Source organism: Schistocerca gregaria, chromosome 9, assembly GCF_023897955.1.
Source record: "Schistocerca gregaria isolate iqSchGreg1 chromosome 9, iqSchGreg1.2, whole genome shotgun sequence".
Taxonomy (NCBI): Eukaryota; Metazoa; Arthropoda; class Insecta; order Orthoptera; family Acrididae; genus Schistocerca; species Schistocerca gregaria.
In genome coordinates, this window is record NC_064928.1 from 158,867,541 (window position 1) to 158,889,877 (window position 22,337).

A 22,337-nucleotide genomic window follows, 5' to 3' on the forward strand; every position below is an offset into this window, starting at 1 on the left:
TCAGCACTGGTTTTTTTGGTGTACACCATATGCTCTTCATTGTGTTAAAATGGCCAATGTCTAAGCCACATAGGATGAGAGATACTGGGGTTTTAAGTTGTAAGCCCCAAAGTGTTTTATCAAGTTTCCAATTGGACTCTTACTAACAGATGGTTTCAACAATTGAAACAGTGCTGTGATATTGGACTTATATCTGGTGGGAATACACAATAATAAGAGTTGTTCCTTTAAAAATTCCTCTTACCATTCGGCACATTGTTAGTGAAGAGTCTAGACAGTCTTGGTGGGCACAAACATGTTTCACAGAGGCGATAAGGAAGAGCTTGAGGCACAAACTGCATCTGAAATATCACTGCTAAAGTCATCACTTTGCCTTGAAGGTAAGTTTGCTAAAATAAATTGGTATCACGAGCATTTATCTCTAATTTTTCCAACACAAGACCATAAATTGACTGGTATCTCTACTTAATGCCAATCTAAAATATCATCTACTGCCTTTTTAATTTATTTCATTTTTATTTGCTTTAAGGTCATCCCAGTACCAGTACAGAAGGAAATGCATGTTCGTCATTATTGATAGACATGATTTCAAGTTCTGATGAAGATTTATCTGAAGATTCTGATGAATATGTTCCAAATGGTGGCAAAAGTAGTGTTGAAAGCAATGACAGGGGGAATATAGCTGTACGAAAGACAGTTAAGAAATCTTCAAGGATTGAAGGAATTGATCTAATTCAACAGCAGCCTGGCAATGAAACAACAGAGTTCAGTGGAAGGGGAGGAAGAAATGTGATCCACAGGATTCGTCCAGAATTAATTGCATCAGAAATAGGTGCAAGTTTGGGCATAGACAAGCATTGAGTTTTCTTTCTGTTCAGATCTATCATCTGGAATGGTTCTTCTGAGGAGCAACTGTGTTTGTAGGAGACAATTCCCGACATATCTGAGTGATAATTCATCCATTTTATCTTGTTCCAAACAATAGGATTCCTTTCTGTGTTAATTTTCTTGAATTCTCACCAGGTCTTTAAAGTTGTAGAAGTCCTTTTGCTCCAGCTCTATTGCAGTTATGGGTGGCTTTCGGGGAACCATGTATATTAATTTGGCCCAGTCTCTTGGCAGTTCTACTCCAACAGTTGTTGTTTTCTATGTCTTCTCAATGGCTGTTGAATTGAGTCAGCTTCAGGTGAGTATGTCCAATTTTAAGAAACTTATGATTGATTTCCAAAAGTCTTCCCTGAATCATGAATTCTTCCACTACTCTCAGAAACATGATGGCAATAAAATATTTCGGTTTTGTCCGGTACATGAATCGCTGTACAGGTGTACCTCAACAATTTCATTGGCCAGTTTCATCAAATAATCATATAGACAAGAAGCTATTTCTTGGTCACCTCTTCCTGCCATTGTTTCATTCCAAATGTAACATACTGGAGAACATTCTTTGTCTCTTTACATAGATGGTTGAAGGTCCAAAGTTGTCTTCTGTGAAACCCCACACTACATTGTAAAAAGGGAGTGGGTAGACATTTCTGCAAATCAAAGGCCAGAGTTACTACATTGAAATTCTGTTCAGCTTTCTTTTTATCACTGTCTTTCTGATGGTAAGCAGCCTGGGCTAAATCCAAATGTTGCTGTTGTTCCACTCCAACCTTACAATGTTCAGCATCATCAGTACAATTCTTGAGCATCACGACGTATTGTTCGCATTTTGCACAAGTGTCAGTCTTCGGTTTGTGGAAGCTAAGATTGAAACAGTTCACAAAAACTCTTCGATAACAAGCTTCACTTCTTGGCTTCACACCTTTGCTACAGCAAAATTCTTGATAGAGCCAGTACATTGCTGAAATATTCAAGTCTGTAGGTAAATATTTTTTAGAAAAATGAGATCGAGAATAATGGCTTTCGTAGGAAGGAAACATGTTAATGTGTTCCTTTATGAAATCAGTGTTGTCAGATGGTACTTTCAGATGTTTAGAATGTTTACCACGTCCATCTTCAGAACACACTCCTCTTTCAGAGCCCGATCTTTTCTCCACAATTATTCTTACCTTCTTTTGTGTTAAAGAAAATGTACTAAGGAACATATTCTGACATACTTCTATCTTAGTCTGCAAAGAAGGACTGTAAAGAAAGTACTTCCTGGAATATTTTCACCAGCTTGCAGTTCCCTCAGGTTTGTTCCTTAAACACTCCACATGTTTCTTTTACTCAGACACATGATTAGCTATGAAGGGATTTTGAGCTTCTGGGGACAATTTGTAATATTCTATGAACATTTTCTTTGTCTCATCGTCATTTACTTTTCCTCCACAATTAATAATATAGTTGACAACAGTTGTTGCTTATAACTGAATCCAACTGTCATGTCCTTGCAGTTACTATCAGTCAAACAGTGTTCAACATCTTATAACTCCAACTACATTCTGCCCTATTGTCTCATGAATTTCTGTGAAGGAATGGAATATATCGGAATGGTTTCTGTCTTATATGTGGCTACATTATGAGGAAAATAGCAACAGCATTCTCTGCTATGACTTCATTAGGTCTATAGACATTAGTGAACAGTAGATGACAGCAGAAAGAAAGAGCTCAAAAAGAAGTTCCTGTCACTGAAAAAAAGCTGCAGAAAAGTTAAAAATATATGTGGTGAACCTGATCATTGACAATGAAAATAGCACACATGCTGTGGAAGTATCTTGGACCTTGTAGCTACAAACAGCTCAGACCGTATTGATGGCATCAATTTAGAGATGGGGATTAGTGATCATGATGTCGTCATAGCAACTATGGTTACGAAAGTTAATAAACAAGTCAAGAGGGCTAGGAGAGTGTTTCTGCTAGAAAGAGCAGATAAACAGTTGTTGGCATCTCACTTAGACAATGAACTGCATCATTTAGTTCTAGAATGGTGGCCATAATGAATTATGAGCAAAGCACAAACAGATTGAAAATTGTGCTGTGGACAAGTATGTGCCTAATAAGTGGGTGTAGGACGGAAAAGACCCAGTGTGGTTTAATAATGATATTTGGAAAATGCTGCGGAAGCGAAGGCTGTTGCACTTTCGGTTCAAAAGAGGATGTGTGAATGATGACAGGCAAAGATTAGCTTAGATTTGTGTTTCAGTGAAAAGATCTATGCGTGAAGCATGTAACAGCTACCACCGTCTTACCTTGGCTAAAGATCTGGCAGAGAACCCAAAAACATTCTGGTCCTAAGGAAAATCACGAAGCGAGTCGCTAAGGCTTCCATCCAGTCACTTGTTGACCAGTATGGATCGGCAGTAGAAGATAGCAAAAGGAAGGCTGAAGTTTTGAATTCCACGTTTAAGAAATTTTTCACGCCGGAAAATCGTACAAACATACCATTGTTTGACCATTGCATGGAATCCCATATGAATGACATAGTAATAAGTATCCATAGCATAGACAAACAGCTGAAAGAGTTGAAAATAAATAAATCTCCAGGTCCAAATGGAATCCCAATTTTGTTTTACAAAGATTACTCTACATCATGGGCCCCTTATTTAATTTGCATTTATCGTGGATCTCTCGACCAACACAAAGTGCCAAGTGACTAGAAAAAAGTACAAGTGCCAGCTGTATGTAATAAGGGTAAAAAAACGGACCCATAAAAGTACAGACCAATATCCTTAACATTGGTTTGCTGTGGAATTGTAGAGCATGTTCCGAGTTTGAATATAATAAATTTTCTAGAGACCGCAAAGCTCATGTCTTTAAACCATTATGGCTTTAGAAAGCATCACTTGTGTGAAACCCAGCTTGCTCTTTTCTCACATAATGTACTGCAAACTATTGATGAAGGGCAACAAGCAATCCATATTTATAGATTTCCAAAACGCATTCGACACAGTATCCCACTGCAGACTGTTAACAAAGTTACATCCATATGGAATAGGCTCCCAGATATGTGAGTGGCTCAAAGACTTATTATGTAATAGAACCCAGTATGTTGTCCTCAGTGGCGAGCGTTCATCGGAGAGATGGGTAACATCAGGAGTGCCACAGGGAAGTGTGATAAGGCAGTGGCTATTTTCTGTATACATAAATAATCTGCCAGTCAAGGTTGGTAACAATCTGTAGTTGTTCGCTGATGACATTGTGGTTTACAGGAAGGTGTCAAAGATAAATAACTATAGGTTGATACAAGATGACCTAGACAAAATTTCTAGACGGTGCAAGAATGGTAGCTGTTTCTTGATGTAGAAAACTGTGATGTAATGCGGGTGAGTAGAAAAACAGACCTTTAGTGTTCGCGTACAGCATGAGTAGTGCCCTGCTTGACACAGTCACGTTGTTTAAATATCTGGTTGTAATGTCGTGAAGCGATATGAAATGGAACAAACATTGAGGGTTGTGGTAGGGAAGGCAAATAGTCGACTTTGGTTTATTGGGGAAATTTTAGTAAAGTGTTGTTCATTTGTAAAGGAGGCTGCATATAGGATGCTAGTGCGATTTATTCTTGAGTACTGCTTATGTGTTTGGGATCTGCACCAGGTCAGATTGGAAGAAGACATCGAAGCATTTTAAGGCAAGCTGCTAGTTTTGATACCGGTAGGTTTGATCAGCATGCAAGTGTTATCGATTTGCTTCAGGTGCTCAAGTGGGAGGCCTTGGAGTGATGAAGACATTAATTTCGATAAACACTTCTGAGAAAATTCAGAGTACCGACATTTGAAGCAGACTGCAGAACAATCCTACTGCCACCGACTAACATTTCACATAGGGACCACGGAGATAAGGGGCAAGAAATTAGGGCTCATACAGAGGCATGTAGACAGTCGTTTTTCCCTCACTTTGTCTGTAAGTGAAAAGGAAACAACTAGTTGTGGTAAAGGGTAAGCTCCACCACACACTGTATGGTATCTTGCAGAGTATGTATGTGTATGTAGATGTAAATAGCTATAAGCACCATACTAGTAAATATCAGTTCACTGAGGTTCATGGGTTGAACTAAGAAGTCATGAAACGATCATTGTGCAGCAAATAAAAGGTTCTCCACGTTATGGAATTATGCCAAATTCTATGAGAGACATGACTAGTCAGGAACACCTCACTCTTCATGTATGGTGCTTCAACCCAGAAATGCTCAAAGTAAGAGAATATTTTCTGGGGTTATACAGTCTACTGGACTTGGGGGCAGAATTGCTTTCAAAAAATAATCTTTCTAAGTGGGAGTAGTGTTTCTTCATACCCATTGTTTAGCTGGTGCAGCCAATATGGCTGTGCAGAACAAGGGTATGAAGGAAATCTTTTCTTCAAGATCGGCCAAAGAGCTGTTGTACCTACTGCAGTAATCATTGTTTGGATCTTTCAAAAATCTGTGATCCATTGTGTGATGTCTTGGTAACTGTCAAAGACATCTCAGATTTAGTTATTTAATCCCCAAAAATGAAAAATATGTACGCTGTTGTTGTGCTACCATATGGTGCCGCTAAGATGAATCCAGATCCACAACTTCAGTGGCTAATTACAATGTTACCGACTCAGAGAGCTCTAAGGCTAAAATTTTTGAAATATTTTAGGATAAACTATAACCAGGTCTAGGAAACAATAACTGAAATATTGAATGCACAGAGCTCAAATGGAGAGAAAAGACAGTCAGTCCTGCGGGGTAGGTGAATTGGCTCGGGAAGTGTAAGTTAAATTTTTTAAATGAGAGTCACTGTTGACGTGTTTGGTCCATGCTAAGAACCGGCCAGATCTGCATAGAATCCAATTTTTAGTGCAGTCAGACAGAGCTCTTGCAAATCTTAGAACTGCATAAGCATTTGGTGCGCTGTTAGAAAAAGCCACAGATTATTCTAAGTACCTAAATCTGAAAGACGTAAATACCCCATCAATTCAGAAAGTTTTGAGACTGGATTAACAAAAATTATAAGGAAATTTAAAAAGGCTGTTTTAATGCTTCAAGTGTTCCACATAGCCTCCTCCCTCCCCCATCCTCTACACACACACACACACACACACACACACACACACACACACACACACACACAAAATTAAGTACAAAGCACATAACATTAATACAATCATGTGAAACTGTCTCTTTGTGGAATGTTGTCACATGTCACACTGGTTTGAATGACAATTACATCGTCAGATTGTTGACACATCGTGTGAATTTGTGCACTTTGCCATTTTGTGTTAGATTTGTATTGATAACACTTAGTCCCAGCACCTGTGGTGATTTTTTACAGAAAAGCATGTCCTCAAGTTGTGGCAGGCATCCACGCATTGCTTTTGTTTGGTAGTTAAGGCGTACAGGACAACTTTTTACACAGTTTTGTCTTCTTCAAAACCTTCTAGAGAATGTTTTGAACTCTAAATTTAGAGATGTTGCCATATTGAGATTTGTGACAGAACAGTGTTGACACACTATGGCCACACGCTCACTGCTTCACACAAGTCCATACCTGTTGTTTACAGTTGTTAGTTCAAGTAAGCAGTGTACTGAACCGTGCTGACATTGCTTGTTCGCCAAGAAGGAAATCAGTCTTGGAACTTTTTAGGTGTACTCTGTATCTCACAGCTAAGAAACATATTAGTGGGATTGAAACACATGGAAACATCTTCTGTTCGTGAAGAATTGTTTCATGGATATCGTTTTATGGAAAATGTGTTTAAAATTCTGAAAGAGATTGAGCGAAGATTCAACCGAGAGGATCGAAAGCGACTATCCCACTTTGAAGAGATACTTGTTAGGTCCTCCCACACAACTTCCATCTGCAAGACATTTATAAGAGTTGCATGGAGAACACACACAACAAGCTTTAACCTCTACAGGCTTTATGCACAACTTGAAATGCTGTCAACCATTATGACTGGTGTAATGCCACGCAATGTCTCATCTGTTGGAAAACAATTTAGTCTTGAATGTGATAGGGTTAAGGAACTGTTTCAAGAATCTATTTGCTTAGTTATTCTGATTAAGGTTGTTGATAAAATATCGATATTGATAGTTTTTCCGAAAAATATCGATATTTACCGGTGATATATCGATATCAAAATGGAAATATCGGGTGCTGATATTTTTATTTTATATTTTTTTTTCACAATTTTCATTTAATATTTCAAGTTATGCTTTTGAAACCATAGTAAAACATAATTTTAAAATCCCTGTTTGAAGGAGTCTTACCATTTTTTGAGCTTCCATCACATCTAGTCTATTTCTTTGACTCAACAGTATTATGAAAAGGAAAGTTGCTCCTCACCATATAGTGGAGATGCTAAGTAGCAGATCACAAACAAGCATTTCACCAGCAAGGCTTTGTCAAAAATAGAGTACACACACACACACACACACACACACACACACACACACACACACACACACACACACACACAAACGGACTCACACAAACACAGTTCACAACACACACACACGGACTCACACACACATGACTGCAGCCTCTGGCAACTGAAGCCACACTGCGAGCAGCAGCACCAGAGTGTGATGGGAGTGGTGCCAGTGTGGAGGTGACGAGGAGGCTCAGGCAGGGAGGAGGAGGAGGGATAGTAGGGGTAGGGGTGGGGGACAGTGAAGTGTTGCCGGGGAGCATGTATGGACGAGGTAGAGAGAGGGTAAGGCAGCTGTGTGCAGTCAGAAGGTTAGACGGTGGGCAGGGGAGAGGTTTTTTTTGGGTTGGGGGGGGGTGGGGGTGGGGAAAAAGGTGAGATGTAAAAAACACTGGGTGCAATGGTGGTTTTAGCCTGTGTAATGCTGGGATGGGAACAGGGAAGGGGCTGGATAGGTGAGGAAAATGACTAATGAAGGTTGAGGCCAGGAAGATTATGGGAATGTAGGATATATTGCAGAGAAAGTTCCCACCTGCGCAATTCAGAAAAGCTGGTGTTGGTGGGTAGGATCCATATGGCACAGGCTGTGAAGCAGTCAATGAAATGAAGGATGTGTTGGGCAGCATACTCAGCAACAGGGTGGTCCACTTGTTTGCCAACCACAGTTGTCGGTGGTCATTCATGCGGACAGACAGCTTGTTGGTTGTCATGCCCACATAGACTGCAGCGCAGCAATTACCCCTTAGCTTGTAGATCACATGACTGGTTTCGCAGGTAGCCCTACATTTGATGGGATAGGTGATGTTTGTGACTGGAGTGGAGTAGGTGGTGGTGGGAGGATGTATGGGACAGGTCTCGCATCTAACTCATATTATAGGGATATGAGCCATGGGGTTAGTGGTTGGGAGCAGGAGTTGTGTAGGATGGATGAGTATATTACGTAGGTTCGTTGAACAGCAGAATACCACTGTGGGAGGGATGGGTAGTAGGGAGGACGTTCCTCATTTCAGGGCACGACAAATGATAGTCGAAACCTTGGCGGGGAATGTAATTCAGTTGCTCCAGTCCTGGGTAGTACTGAGTTACGAGGGGAATGTTCCTCTGTGGCCAGACGGTGAGACTTTGGGAGGTGATGGGAGACTGGAAATATAAGGCATGAGAGATTGATTTTGTACGAGACTGGGAGGATAATTACAATCTATGAAGGCTTCACTGAGACCCTCGGTATATTTTGAGAGGGACTGCTCCTCACTGCAGATGCGACGACCGTGAGTGGCTAGGCTGTATGGAAGGGACTTCTCAGTATGGAATATGTGAAACAAGTATATGTGGCACAAAAGTAGCCGTCCGATTGCCACGGGGAGGGGGGGGGGGGGGGCGTGGTTACCAGGGTGAATGGAATGACATTATTTCCAATATGAAGAAATAACACAAATAGTGTGCTATTTCTTCACATCGGCATTCTTCAAAAACAGCTGCTGAAAATGATGAACAGAACTCTAAATGGTAAGATTGGTTTTTATGGTGGGTGAAGACATGTCGGGAAATGCTGATGTAATCGGCACTCGGCGTTACCGACAGAAATTGCAGTGTTTAGGATCACCACACAGTTTTGACACAGCGACTGCTAGGTCACTGGCATTTGCAGAAACGAAGAAACAAGGAAGTCAACATGAACTGTTGTGGACAAATCCGATGCATGACAAAACCAAACGACGGACCCATCAGACACCTTTTGTTGTATCACTTAATGCATTTACCATTGTTATCAAAATGATTATCGTCAAGTGTGAATGTGCATTGTTTTCCTTTCAGTTCCTGCTCTAAGGGGGATAGGCAGGCTGTTAGCTTGTTCATGCACAGAGTATCTAATAATAATATGTAAATATACAGCTCTAAAAAAAGCAGTATATTTACAATGTGCAGTTGATATTTTTATAGGCAGGTATGTCGAATTTTTTTCTGTCAGTATATCGATACATCAGATTCCCGGTATTTTTAAAAATATCAACAGTTCTAATTCTGACCCACCCAGCTACGAGTCCTTCATCTTCGTCAAGGCAGGACTGGGTTAAATTGACCATGTGGATGTCCTGAAAGAGTTTGTTCACCATGTTGTGCGAAGGAAAGCTATGTTCAGAAATTCTATATAAATTTTTTGCGTATAAAAAGAAACAAAATAAGTACCTTCTTCATTTTCAAAGAAATTATGATTTTCTTCCAATAAGACAACACACAGTGTTTCTAATAGTGTATAGTAGTAGCAGCAACAACAACAATAAAGTTATCAACAGCTGATTGTTATGGTGGTCTACAGTAATTCTGAACTACTGTTTGTAAGAGGTCTCAGAGAAGCAGAATTAATGATTTCCCACTATGTGATGTCTTTTTCAAAATTAAGTGAATGAAATTTTTTCTGTGCAGCAGTACTTATAAAATTGGGTCTGTATTTGCAATTTTTAGTGTTAATGAATTTTTCTTCATAGAACAACATAGCCTTGCCTACCTAGTATCTTCTCACACTATTAGTACACGTATTTGATTAACAGTTGTTCATTAAACAAAAACAATGCATATGTTTGATCACCTCCTCCCCCTTCCCAAATAAAATAATAGTTGGTACTCCAATCCCCTACACACACACACACACACACACACACACACACACACACACTTATACAATTGTTATCAGTGTCAGCTTAAAAAAGTTAAATACAGTTGCATCACAGGTGACAAGTTTGTTATGTATAGAGGCATGGCCATGAAGCCAACAGAGGGCAGCCAATGTTGACCAGCTGTTGCAGAAGTTGACTTGCAGTATCCTTTCTATTCAGAGAGGCAATTGCATAATGGGGATGCCACCAAGCCAATGTGATGGTGTTTTCTGTAGCAACTGTGGTTGGGCATGAGATATGTTCTAGTGGAGCACAGTAATTCTGGAACAATCTGTGTGTATTGTGTTTGTATGATTCTTGCTATTCTGTGTCCACTTTTCTGCTTTCACTATATTGATGATGTTTAAAAGATTTGCAGCTGGTACTCCTGCACATTTCCTCTCTCCATCCTAGACGACTGCTTTATCGATCTTGCCTGTCGTTTCATTTCCAGGAATGACATAATGAGCTTTTACTCTGTACATGTTTCCTAGTTGTGAGTTTTAACATCAAGTTCTCGATGCCATAAGCCACAGGATTGTGCACTGTAAACATATCTCAGTAATTGAAGTGGGAGGTTGGAATCACAGAGGATAGCAACCTAATCATGCATATGCTTATCAGTGTTCAGAGAGTAAGCGTTGTTTATTTGTGGGCTCAGCTTTTTATGTTCTTGATCTTGATATCATGCAAGGATACTTTTGGACTGATACTCTGACAGCACTTTTATTGCTGTTAAGAGAATCTGTACCACAGTTCTAACCTCTGTAGAATAACAAAGAAGTCGTTTGTGTCAATAATCCATATACTGAAGTTACAGAAACAGATGTAGGTACACACATTCTTCTGGAGAGTTATGTCTACAAGCTGCGTTTGCAGTAAGTGCAACCATGTCCACCTTGTAATGCCCACACAGGTGCTTTCAGCTGTCCTAAATACAAAAACATATCAACTGGACCTATGACTTGGCTGTGAATTTGTATTACTATTTTTTCGATGTGTTCATTCTTATTTAAGTTGAATTTCAGTCCTACTTACAGGCTTGTTCTATTAAGTACTTCTATTTGTTGTCCCACGACCATAGCTGAGGTCACTGATGCACATCTTTGCAGTGACGCTCGACTCTGAGGCAAACCGGTTTGGATCCTGATGGTGGAAAATTTTCACTACCAGTATTTGTCCGGCAAGAGGAGGAGGGATGATGGCGTAAAGTTCCTAATCACCAGACTTTGTGCGGATGTCTGGATTAAATTCCAATCCTCTCCATCGTTTCTCATGAGATGGGGGAATGTGACACTGTTGATGGTGATCTATCTGCTACACAGGTATGTTTGGTTTGGCAGCTCCCTTTGGGCTAACCAAGAGGAGTAGGATAGGTCTGGCCACTGGGTTTCACTCTCTCCCTTCCCTTCATTCACAACAACACAAACCCAACACTACACTATACAAGCCTCATCACAGTGATCCACAAGCGGACGACTGTTCAAAGCCGCATCCGGCCGTCCAGATCTAGTTCTTCCGCAATTTCCCTAAATTGCTCCAGGCAGATGCTGGGATGGTTCCTTTGAAAGGGGGTGGCCAATTTTCTTCCCCATTCTTGACACAATCTGAGCTTGCTCTCAGTCTCTAATGATCTCGATATCGATGGTACATTAAACCCAACCTCCCTTCCTTTCCATCATCTGCAAGACACAATACACACTTGGCACTTCATATCAGGCCAGGGGAAGGGTATGGCAAGCTACCCGCACTAAAGCCCCACTTAGAGTGATGTTGCTGGATTCCTGCACCATGCCCATTCCCTGGGTGTGGTACAGCTTCTACTTTTTGGGTTTATTTTTGAAGTCTACCTATGCAAGAGGCAAACAGTACAGTGCCAATATCAAAGTTGAAGTGGTTGATTAAGATTTGACATATTGTCAAATGGAAACATGTGGCCGTGTGAATGTTGATATAATTGTTAATTACTTTAGGATTGCCTAATTACAACCAATAGTCACATTACTGGTTCTGCATTTCATTACCTTATTCAGATATGATCATAATCTACAAACTACAGATTGTAGTTATATATGTAGTGAACTTCTTGAAAAATGGTATAACACATGTCAATAAAAGATGCACCATTTCATTACTTTGTATAAGAGACTTATCATGTCACAGCGAGATGCGTGCTCAATTTATGTGTTTTATATCATTGTCACTATGTTCATACATATAGCTGTAAAACATGATGAAACAGTTGGTGGATTTTTGTTGCATCTGAAAATGGCAATAAATTTCCGAAAATCATGTCAGTGTTTACAGTAATTTGGTGATGTATACATAATAAATTATTATACAAAAGTGGTTAGTATACAATGCAATAAGACAGAATATGCCTTCATTTCTCAATTTGTGCATCTAAAACTTTCTCTAGAGCTGTTGAGAATAGTTTTGGTGATAAGGAATCTCCTCACGTCTCCTCTTTCAGTTACGATTTCCTTACTATCGTGATGTAAATTAATGGAAGTTACAGCATTGACATATGTGTTCTTTAGTATATCTTGCTAGTATACTCATATTGTAATGGAAGTATCAAGGTTTTGGTTTATGTCACTTTTCTTAGTATTTTTATTTCGAAGATATTAAGATGGACATTTGAGAATAGGTGAGAATGGATATATTCCTGACATACTTACACATAGAGGTGAACACACAATAAACTATGTAAAGATAATGGACTAAATTGATACACAGATAGGAAGATGAAGATGATCAAAGTATGGGAGCCTCTCAGTATTTAGTTTTGTTTATTGTATACCAGAATAACTGGCAACTACAACAATAATAAACAAGCAAAGAAATCAGTGGGAAATCATGCCAGTTCTGTAAATTTTCACAATAGTGTTTTGCGCAAAGATCGTATTCTTCGCTCCAAGACTCCTGTTACCTCATTGAGAAATTCCTAAATACTTTCTTATTGATTGGACCTACTGGTAACAAATTTAGCAGCACGCCTGTGATTGCTTCAACGTCTTCCTTTAATTTAATCTGATAGTGTACCCTAACACTCGAGCAGCACTCAACCATGGCTTGCAGTAGGTTTCTGTACACAGACATCTGTGGAGGTGAACTACACTTCTGTAGATTTTCCCCAACAAACTGAAGAGTTGACCATTCACTTTCTCTATTACCGAACTTATATGCTCACTCCATTTTTTGTCACTTTGCAACATTACACCTGGATATTTAATTAACGTGACTGTCAAGCAGCACATCACTAATACTGTATTTAAAAAACTAAAGGGTTGTTTTTCTTAATGATTTCCATTATCTTACATTTTTCTGTATTTTGAGGAAGCTGCCATTCATTACACCAAATAACAATTCTGTGGAAATCGTCCTGAGTTGTCCTACAATCACTCAGTGATGACACTTTTCCATACACTTAGCATCATCAGCAAACAGTTTCAGTGTGGTGATCAGCCCAACTGTCTGATCGTTCATATACAGGGTGTTTATACATTAGTTATATAAAAGTAACCTGTGATTGTGAAAATGTAAATAACTTACCGAAATTTCTGGTGTAGACTGAATGCAGTATATCGTCAAGTTTTATTTACAAATGGTAATGTGGTTACCTTTTGTAATGCATGAAATGTCCTATCTCCAATGAATTTGATGCCAAATCCTATGAAGCCAGTCTTAATGTATGGTGGCTGTTGTTACCCATTGACACAGCTCGTTTTCTGGAAGTGGAGAAACAAACACTCTGTCTTTAATGTAACACCATACACAAAAGTCCATTGTGGTTAAATGAGGTGATCATGGTGGCCATGCTCTGCATTGTTATACAACTCGATGATGAATGCTGGAATAACTCATCTGTCCATGCCACCTAACAAGAACATTGGGAACTTACAGTTTGGCGGGAATAAAACTTTAAAGTATATTGCATTCAGTGCTGTATCTAACATTTATATAAATGGAAACTCCAGGTAGGAATATCAACAATATACGGAAAGAGATAGGGTGCTACTCACCATAAAGATGGTACATTGAGTTGCAGATAGGCACAATGAAAAAGTAAAAACAAACAAACACACACACACACACACACACACACACACACACACACACACACCCATTGGACCAGAATGCCAGTACAAGCTGCCAGAGATGCCACTTGTGTGTGCATAAGGTGTGCTTATTTGTGTGAATGTCTCTGTGTTTTCTTTTCTGAAGAAGGCTTTGGCCAAAACTAAATGTGTAAAAATCTTTTTGCTGTGCCTGTTTGCAACTCAGCATGCGAGTAGCAATCTGTCCTTTTCCTTGTATTGAAAACTTTCTATAAGTTATTTACCCTTTTCAGAATTAAAGATTACTCTTTTGTAAGTAATTCATAAATGCCCTGTATATAGAATCAATGTTTCCTCAGTTAACACTGAATAAGAAGATCATTGAGGATGTGGAACATGTTACATATCCTAAAAGATCTAAAGATTCTAAGTGAGATGCTCCTGAACGGCGTGGAATACTGTTGCTCTGAAATACATGTAGGTCATTAAAAATCTGAAATACAGGCAGTTGGTGATTTTGTATTAATAATTTTTGTATTTTGTTCACGTTCATTCAGATAAAGGATTTGATTCGCTTAAAAATATTGTTTTCCTTGGTTTGTTTACTAATATTGAATATATTGTAATTGATTTGTCTTTATTTTATTTTTAATTTGTTTGTTGATACAGGAAATGGTATACATTGATGACCCCCTTGCACTTACTCAAGCAGATGTAAAACAAGAGAATTCGTTCGATGTTAGTATTATGCATGTTTCATTTTCTATAATGGACAATTTACTTTATAAATAACATAGTTCGGCCCATGTCTGTCATAGAGCTCATTATATTTTCTTTATATATTTGTAGATAACAACAGAATGCAGCATAGAAGACAACAGTTCACAAGATTGGCAAAACTCAGTCCTGATAAAGGAGGAGATTGAGGTACCGTCTTTAACATAAATTTCCTTGTAATGACTCATTTTAAGAATAGTAACATGTTGAGCTTCTGAGTTTGTAGAGCATTATTTTCCTGTATTTTCCTAGTAAAATTGTATTAAATGGCTGTTGGTTAATTTCATTGCAATTTCTTTCAGATTGCAGAGGGCTGGGAACTAGCTGGAGAAGAAGCAAGTATATATTTCGAACCAGAGATGTGCATTACAGTGAGTTTCTGAAAAGTCAGCATCTTTAAATTTTTGTTGTCTCAAATTACATGATACATATGTCCCTCAGATTTGTAGCTGCCTGAAAACAATGTTGTGGAATTTATGTGATCAAAGTCAGTGAGAAAAAAACTGTATGTGTAGTAGTAGTAGTAGTAGTAGTAGTAGTAGTAGCAGTAGCAGTAGTCGTAGTAGTAATTTTGGAAGTGGATCAAATTGTTTGACAAGATTGGATCCAACTTATTTAATTTTTTTGTGTCCAGAAAATTTCCTCTTAAAGTTTTTCAGCCAAATATCAGGACATAGCCAGTGCTTCTTTCTTGTCCGGCCATGTGTGTCAAGGGCACATCTTGTTAGACAACTGGGACATTGCAGATGATGTTCCATGTCCTGGACTTGACCAAAGGCATGTTTGTTGTCTGCTTCATCTTTAAGGCTCCTTTTAATTAGATTTGTTTTGAGTGGTGCTACACCCATTCTGATGTGATTCAGCATTCTCCAAATCTTTCGCCGGCCGTGGTGGTCTCGCGGTTCTAGGCGCGCAGTCCGGAACCGTGACTGCTACGGTCGCAGGTTCGAATCCTGCCTCGGGCATGGATGTGTGTGATGTCCTTAGGTTAGTTAGGTTTAAGTAGTTCTAAATTCTAGGGGACTGATGACCACAGCAGTTGAGTCCCATAGTGCTCAGAGCCATTTGAACCATTTTTGAACCAAATCTTTCAGTTTGATATATTGTCACTGGACATCTTTTTGTGAGCCTGGATAATCCTTTGCGGGTTTCTTTAGGTCAGTATTATAAGGGATTTTATGTGGGATTTAAGCCTGCCATGTCTGCACGTAGCACTGTGTGTGCGGTAGCAGTCATTGAAAGTCTGTTTAAATTATTCTGTATGCTCATGTGCAGTTCTTCTCAATTCAGAATCAGAGAATCTGGTTGCTTACATAGCTTCCCAAGCTGCGCAATTCAATTGGTTAGATAAAAAATCTGTTCACCAAGTGATGGCATGAGAAAACACACATAAAAGTTGAGGAAGTGTGCAAGCTTTCAGAGTCATTAGCTCTTTCTTCTGGCAGAAAAGTTGAAAGGGAAGGAAGAGGGATGAAGGAAAAGAACTGACAAATTTTAGGAAGTGGGGACTGTTGTGTTCTGCCTATTCGTCTGATATAGGGTGCCTAGGAAAATTGCTTTCTCGGATCGCTAGACAACAGTTCAAGCAAATCTATTAATTAAGTTTATTATAGTAAGATAAATGACAATACTTATCTTTGTGTATCCACAAAGTTGTGTCACAAGCAAATGGCAATATGCAATTAATCAGTGTACTTCAGTATATACAATTCCAATGCAAGCAAATTAATACAGTTCATAAGTCACTGCTGTAGTGTTCGGAGGACAGCTTGTTTTCAACTCTGGCCGTGGCCAGGTGTAGCAGCGCTTATCTTCTCTTTGTGTAGAGGTTGCACCTGTCTCCGTGTCATACTAGAGAGGGGCCCGTCAGCGTACTATTGGCTGACGTCGTCTCAAAGCCCTCTCTACTGTAATGTTCCAGGCCTGCGTGCCGGCACTTGATGTTACACTGGAACAGGGAGAGTGATGGAAGAGTTGCACAGATATGTTGGTAAGAGGAGACTTACCGGATAGAATGAGAAGGAAAGTCTTATTGTTGGGGAATGCACTGGCCAAGATTTGAAAACCTGAGAGCTTAAACTTTGAATTCAGTTATTTCTGTATTGCTTAATGTCCTGTCTTCCACCTGTAAGCTCTCAGATTTTGAAATCTCTTGGTGCAGTCTCCAACAATCAGTCTGTCCTTCCCATCTCACCCAGCCAATGGGGATCTGGGCGATTTTTTCATAACTCTCCCATTTCCTAACCTTGCCAGTCCTTTTCCTTCATCTCTCTTCCTTCCTATTCAAATCTTCCAGTAGCCCTGAAAGCCTGCACATTTCCTTAATTTCTATATGTGTTTTCTCCTGCCATCTCATGATGAGTAGACGTTTTTATCAATCCAAATATATTTTCAAAAAGTGATTTTTTTTTTTTTTTTTTTTTTTTTTTTTTTTTTTTTTTTTTTTTTTTTTTTTATCCCCAAGAGATTTGAGTTTCACGCATGCTGTTGTTAGCCTACGTATGTCTTATTAAACTTGTATCGACGTTCATGGCATGTGCAAATCTGGACCATATGGGGCATGCATATTCTGCCATGGAGAAGCAAAGTGTTATTGGTAATATTCAGACGAGATGTTAATGAGTTTTCTAGTTCCATTCTACTTCTTCAAAGATGTTTCTTTGTGTGGTGATAGCCAGATCATTGGCACACAAAGAAATAGGTAGTATGGACTGGCGTTGGTTGATTGTTTGCTATAGGTTAAATAAAAGAAGAATACAACCTGAAACACAGTATCAGTGTTAGTACATAGTATCAATGTTAGTACAGCAAACCACTTAAGGTGTGTGGTGGAGTATACTTTTTTTTTATCACTATCAGCATCTAGTACCTCCACCCCTTTTCATATTTTTTTCATGACTGGTGTTTGGAGAGGACAACAGTCAGTAAGCCTTTGTACGAGCACTGATCTCTCGACTCTTCTGGGAGTGGATACTCTCAGAATTTTGACAGTAAACCTTTTCATGATACACAACACCTCTCTTGTAAGGTCCGCACTGGAGTTTCTTGAGCATCTCTGTGTTGCTCTCACACTTAGTAAATGACCCTGTGCTGAAATTTCCCACTTGGTTTCTAATCTTCATTATCATACCTGTTAAACCTCCCTGGTAAGGACACAAACTGAGGAGGAATATTCAAATATCGATCAAACTGCTTTGATGCTGTTGTATCAGTAGTTCATATAAGGTGGTGTGTTCATCTAAATTAGTCCAAACATTTATTAAGTGGTTAAAACATGAGCATATGTATTTACACATGTACAAGGTAGTTGAAAATATATGTAATTTTGATATCCTTGGTTGTATTTGTTCCACACTGGTCCTGGTACAGTAATGTTGATCACTTGCTGGCTGTTTCAGTATACAGCCACTTACTAGCTGTTACAATATTAGGAGTGTCATACTTGGTACATAGTAGTTATTTCATTGCCAGTCTTCCAAAATTGGACGGAGCTCTTAGTGCTGCATCTTAAAATGACACACGGACAGATACACTTCCTGGGAGTGAGTAGAAGCAAAGACGGTGTGCTCTGATGACATTCATAGCCCGCTACATAGGAAGGCAGCTTTGCTTGTGGTAGTACAATGGTGGCCTATTTAAATTTATCTTCTTACACAGAGATTTGAGCCGTATACCACATGAGGTTAGAAAGACACCTTTGATACTGCAGTAATGAAGTATTGTCTGGAAAAAGGTGCAGAAATATTCAGTCAGATCTTTGATAACACTGTGCAGTGGCATGAAGATTGTCAGCTTGCTTTAAATGAGCAGAAACGTAAAATTATGTACTACACAAAATGAAAAAACTTAATATCCTGTGACTGCAATATGAATAATTCACAATTAGAATCAGTCAACTTGTAAAAATACCTGTGCTTAACAATTTGTAGGTATATTAAATGGAATTTTCACATAGGCCCAGTTACAGCTAAGGAAGGTGACAGGCTTTGGTTCATTGACAGGATGTTGGGAAGATGCAGTCAGTCTACGAGGACATTTGTGTACAGATCCCTCGTTTGTCCCATCTTAGAATACTGCTAGAGTGTGTGGGACCCGTCCTAAAAAGTACAGGGTATACAGAAGGTTTACAAAGAAGGGAGCATGAATAATCACAGGTTTGTTTGACTCACGGGCAAGCATCATTGAAATGTTGAAAAATCTAAAATTGGTGTACTCTTGGAGATGGAAGAAAATTATCTTGCAGAAGCCTATTTGCAGAATTTAAAAAACTGGTGTTAAGTGAAGAATCTAGATATATTCTTCACTCGCCTACATATCACTCCTGTGAGGATCATGAGGTACAAGATCAAACTAATTACAACATGCCCAGAAGCATTTTAGCAGGCATTCTTCAATGCTCCGTACACAGTTGGAACAGGAAGAAACCCCAACAAATTGTTTCGTGGTAAGTAACCTCTTCCGTGTACTTTACTTTGTTTTTCAAAGTAGATATCCAAATGTGGAGCTAGCATTTTGTAAGTCTTTTTTCCATAAATGAATTGCAGTGTCTGCAGCTTCTTTCATTGAGTCTTGGCCTGGCAGCTGCTTTTCCTTTATGAGTTTTTGCCTTTAGGTTGCTCTAAATGGTAAGTCCTAATCCATGTACTGACCAAGCCTGGTGGCATTGCTCTAAATGGCTACTAATTCGTGTACTGACTGAGTGTGTCTGCCACGTGTAGCAGTTTGTATGCAGCAAACCTGTACATGCTCATGACCGGCAGCCTCACTTTGTTGAAATGTGGCGGGTGCTCACTGCTGATTGCTAGTTGTTCATTGCGTGCGAGAACACCCTCAATACCAAACATGTATCAGCTGCTTTCATACTGATGTATAACATCAAAACCAATAGGAAACCGAAATGAAAAATGCATTGATGGATTAGAGAATTCTATTGGCAAAGAATGCAGAATGAAAACAGACTTTTGCATGATATGAATTTCAAAGTGATAAATTTTACTCAGTTATCTTTACATGATTGCGAACAATTAAATGTGGTGATAGGGGGAGGGGGGGGGAGCAGTAATCTGAGGGAGAGGTTCTTCTCGCTTCTGGAAGAAGCCAGTTTAAAATATTTTCTTTTTTAGCTCCTGAGTTGGCATTTTCATTTAGTTTCTTATCCTTTCCACCCTGGCTTTCAAATTTTTTTCTCTCAGGGTGGAAAGGGGTATGTCCAGCCATGCGTCCTCAATCTTATTTTTGGTGTGGTAGTCTCTGTCCTTTGGATTGTGCAACACAGAACCATATCTTGAATTTCATTTTTGTCATGCGTGAGCAGCAGAAATACCGTCTCAACTGCACAAGTGGAGCATTCGGAACTCTCTGTACTGCAGGATGATAGACCTCTGTGATTCATATCACTGTGCGGCAAGTTCGACTGTGGAAGCCACGGGCCGCAACACGGTATCAACTGCGTGAGGTACAGCTGCAAATGCTGCTGCGAGCTGCTGCTGTGAATCGCTGCCCCACTCAGCAGATATGCGGATACATGTGTTTTGTAATAGATTATGTTTCCAGCACTTTATGGCGAATAGTGCAATCAAATAATAATGGCCCCCTCTGTATATTTCTGCACAGTATTGCATTTATTTACATTGAGTGTCAGTTATCACGCCCATTACCAAGTGTTGATCATCAGCATGTCCTCTTGCATTTTGGTACAGTTATCTGGCATTGCTGCTTCCCTGTATGCAACAGCATCATCTGTGAGTAACCTTGAGGAGCTTCCTATGTTATCTACCAACTCATTTATGTGTATATGAACAGTTTGATAAATATGCCTAATCCGTTCCCACTACTTTACTCATGCCAGATTTATGCTCTTCCTTGTTATTACAGGAGGACCAGTGGACACTAGAGAATTTGCAGGACAAATTTCCTAATGGAGAAAATCGGTTAGCTGCTCAAAGTAATCAGAAGGAGAGCTGTGGTGATGATATTGAAGTCATTGACTTGGCCTCTGATGATAATGTTGAGGAAACAACAATGGATGTTAAACCTAAAACTGGTAATAATAAAACTCACAAATAGGCAGTATTTAGCTAGTTGTATTTTAATATATCATTAAAGAGTTAAAATATTTTTTGGAATGCAGTTTCTGTGGATCACGCACATCTTCTTTTTATAACACTGAAATGTGTCAAAGGGGGTGACGGAGGCTACTAGTACATTTCTGTTTGATGATGTATTTCATTGCATCATCACTGCATTGTCTTGATGCTTAACCCTTTCACTGCTGTGGATGTATATACACATCCTGCTCTGCCATTCCCCAGGCAACTGTTCACACGTATATGCATGCCGCTTAGGTTTTCCTACAGTGCTGTTTAAGTCTGTATGTGTCCTGAGCCACTGACCTCTCACTGCTGTGGATAAGTTATCTCCACATCTCAACGAATAAAAAAGTTTTGAGAATTTATAATAAAACATATGTGCCTCTTTGTGTGATATTATTTGCAAAAAACCTCATTCTGATATCTTGAACCATTTGTGAAATATGACAATTGTTGTGACCACATAATTCCCTATGTGCAGGGATGGAAATGGGCAGATTGTGCACAACGGTCCAATGGAAGTAAAAATCAATAACTCAATAATGTAATGATATATCTTTCTGCTCTCTGTTTTAAATAAAATTTTGATGTCTTACCTACAATTTATACATTGCTAAAATCAACCATACAACACTGTGTTCCTTCACATTGTCATGCCATTAAGGACATAACCAACAACATTTTTTTAGACTTTAGGTGATTAGCATTAATTATATTAAAATGAGAACACCTTCACATTACAAATGCTGAATCAATTCTCTTTGCATCAAGGTACAAAGGATACTTCTCCCACACACATTTTGTGAACAAATGGCAGTAATGGCATATATTCCATTTCATCATAAGAGTTAAGCCACATGGTTGCCTCAGACAATTATGTTATTGGGAAGAGAAAATTAAACAAACCACGTTCAGTAAGCACTCAGTGGATTGCTGTATGATGGGAGGAAGAGTTAGCAGTAGTGGGTTAGTTTGTTTTATGTTGCAGAAGAATTTACAGATACAGCTACCAAAATAGCACAATGAAATTGTACATTTAAAGGGAAATGCACATGGCAGCTATTATTCTGCCTCAGATTTTGCTTTCCCACTAAGGCATTTTATCAGTCTCCATTACAACCATAGACCATATATAACATAGACCGTGCAGTTCCGTATCTCTGCTGTGTAAAGGCTTGAAACCAACATCTAAGTCACATGACACGGGGCAGAAAGCCAAGTTCCTGTCAGTATGCATCGTGTTAAGTGGAGCTGACAGTTACGGTTTTCCCCATTTATAGCTGAAATCAAGCATTGGTTTTGACAATCCAACGAACTGTAGTACTACTGTTACACATGTAGTAGTGCAGTTAACCTAGTTTCTCCGAAATTCCTGATAATAAAGTAGTAGTTATCGATTATACATGTGGTCAAGTTGAAACATATTGACTATTCTT

The 22,337-nt window shown here is 39.1% G+C and overlaps 1 protein-coding gene across 3 annotated transcripts in view; it reads left to right on the forward strand.

Moving 5' to 3' along the window:
* Nucleotides 1-22,337, forward strand: part of LOC126292131 (zinc finger protein 668-like) — a 66,204-nt gene that overhangs the window by 15,438 nt on the left and 28,429 nt on the right. Inside the window, exons 3-7 of one of the 3 annotated variants that reach the window (XM_049985964.1) lie at nt 11,087-11,299; nt 14,705-14,773; nt 14,885-14,962; nt 15,115-15,183; nt 20,687-20,855. In XM_049985964.1, coding sequence (XP_049841921.1) covers nt 11,255-11,299; nt 14,705-14,773; nt 14,885-14,962; nt 15,115-15,183; nt 20,687-20,855 — 430 coding nt within the window. In that variant the 5' untranslated portion in view covers nt 11,087-11,254. Of the gene's footprint in view, nt 1-11,058; nt 11,300-14,704; nt 14,774-14,884; nt 14,963-15,114; nt 15,184-20,686; nt 20,856-22,337 lie in introns of all 3 variants that reach the window. The other 2 variants (XM_049985965.1, XM_049985966.1) reach the window with 2 other exon arrangements.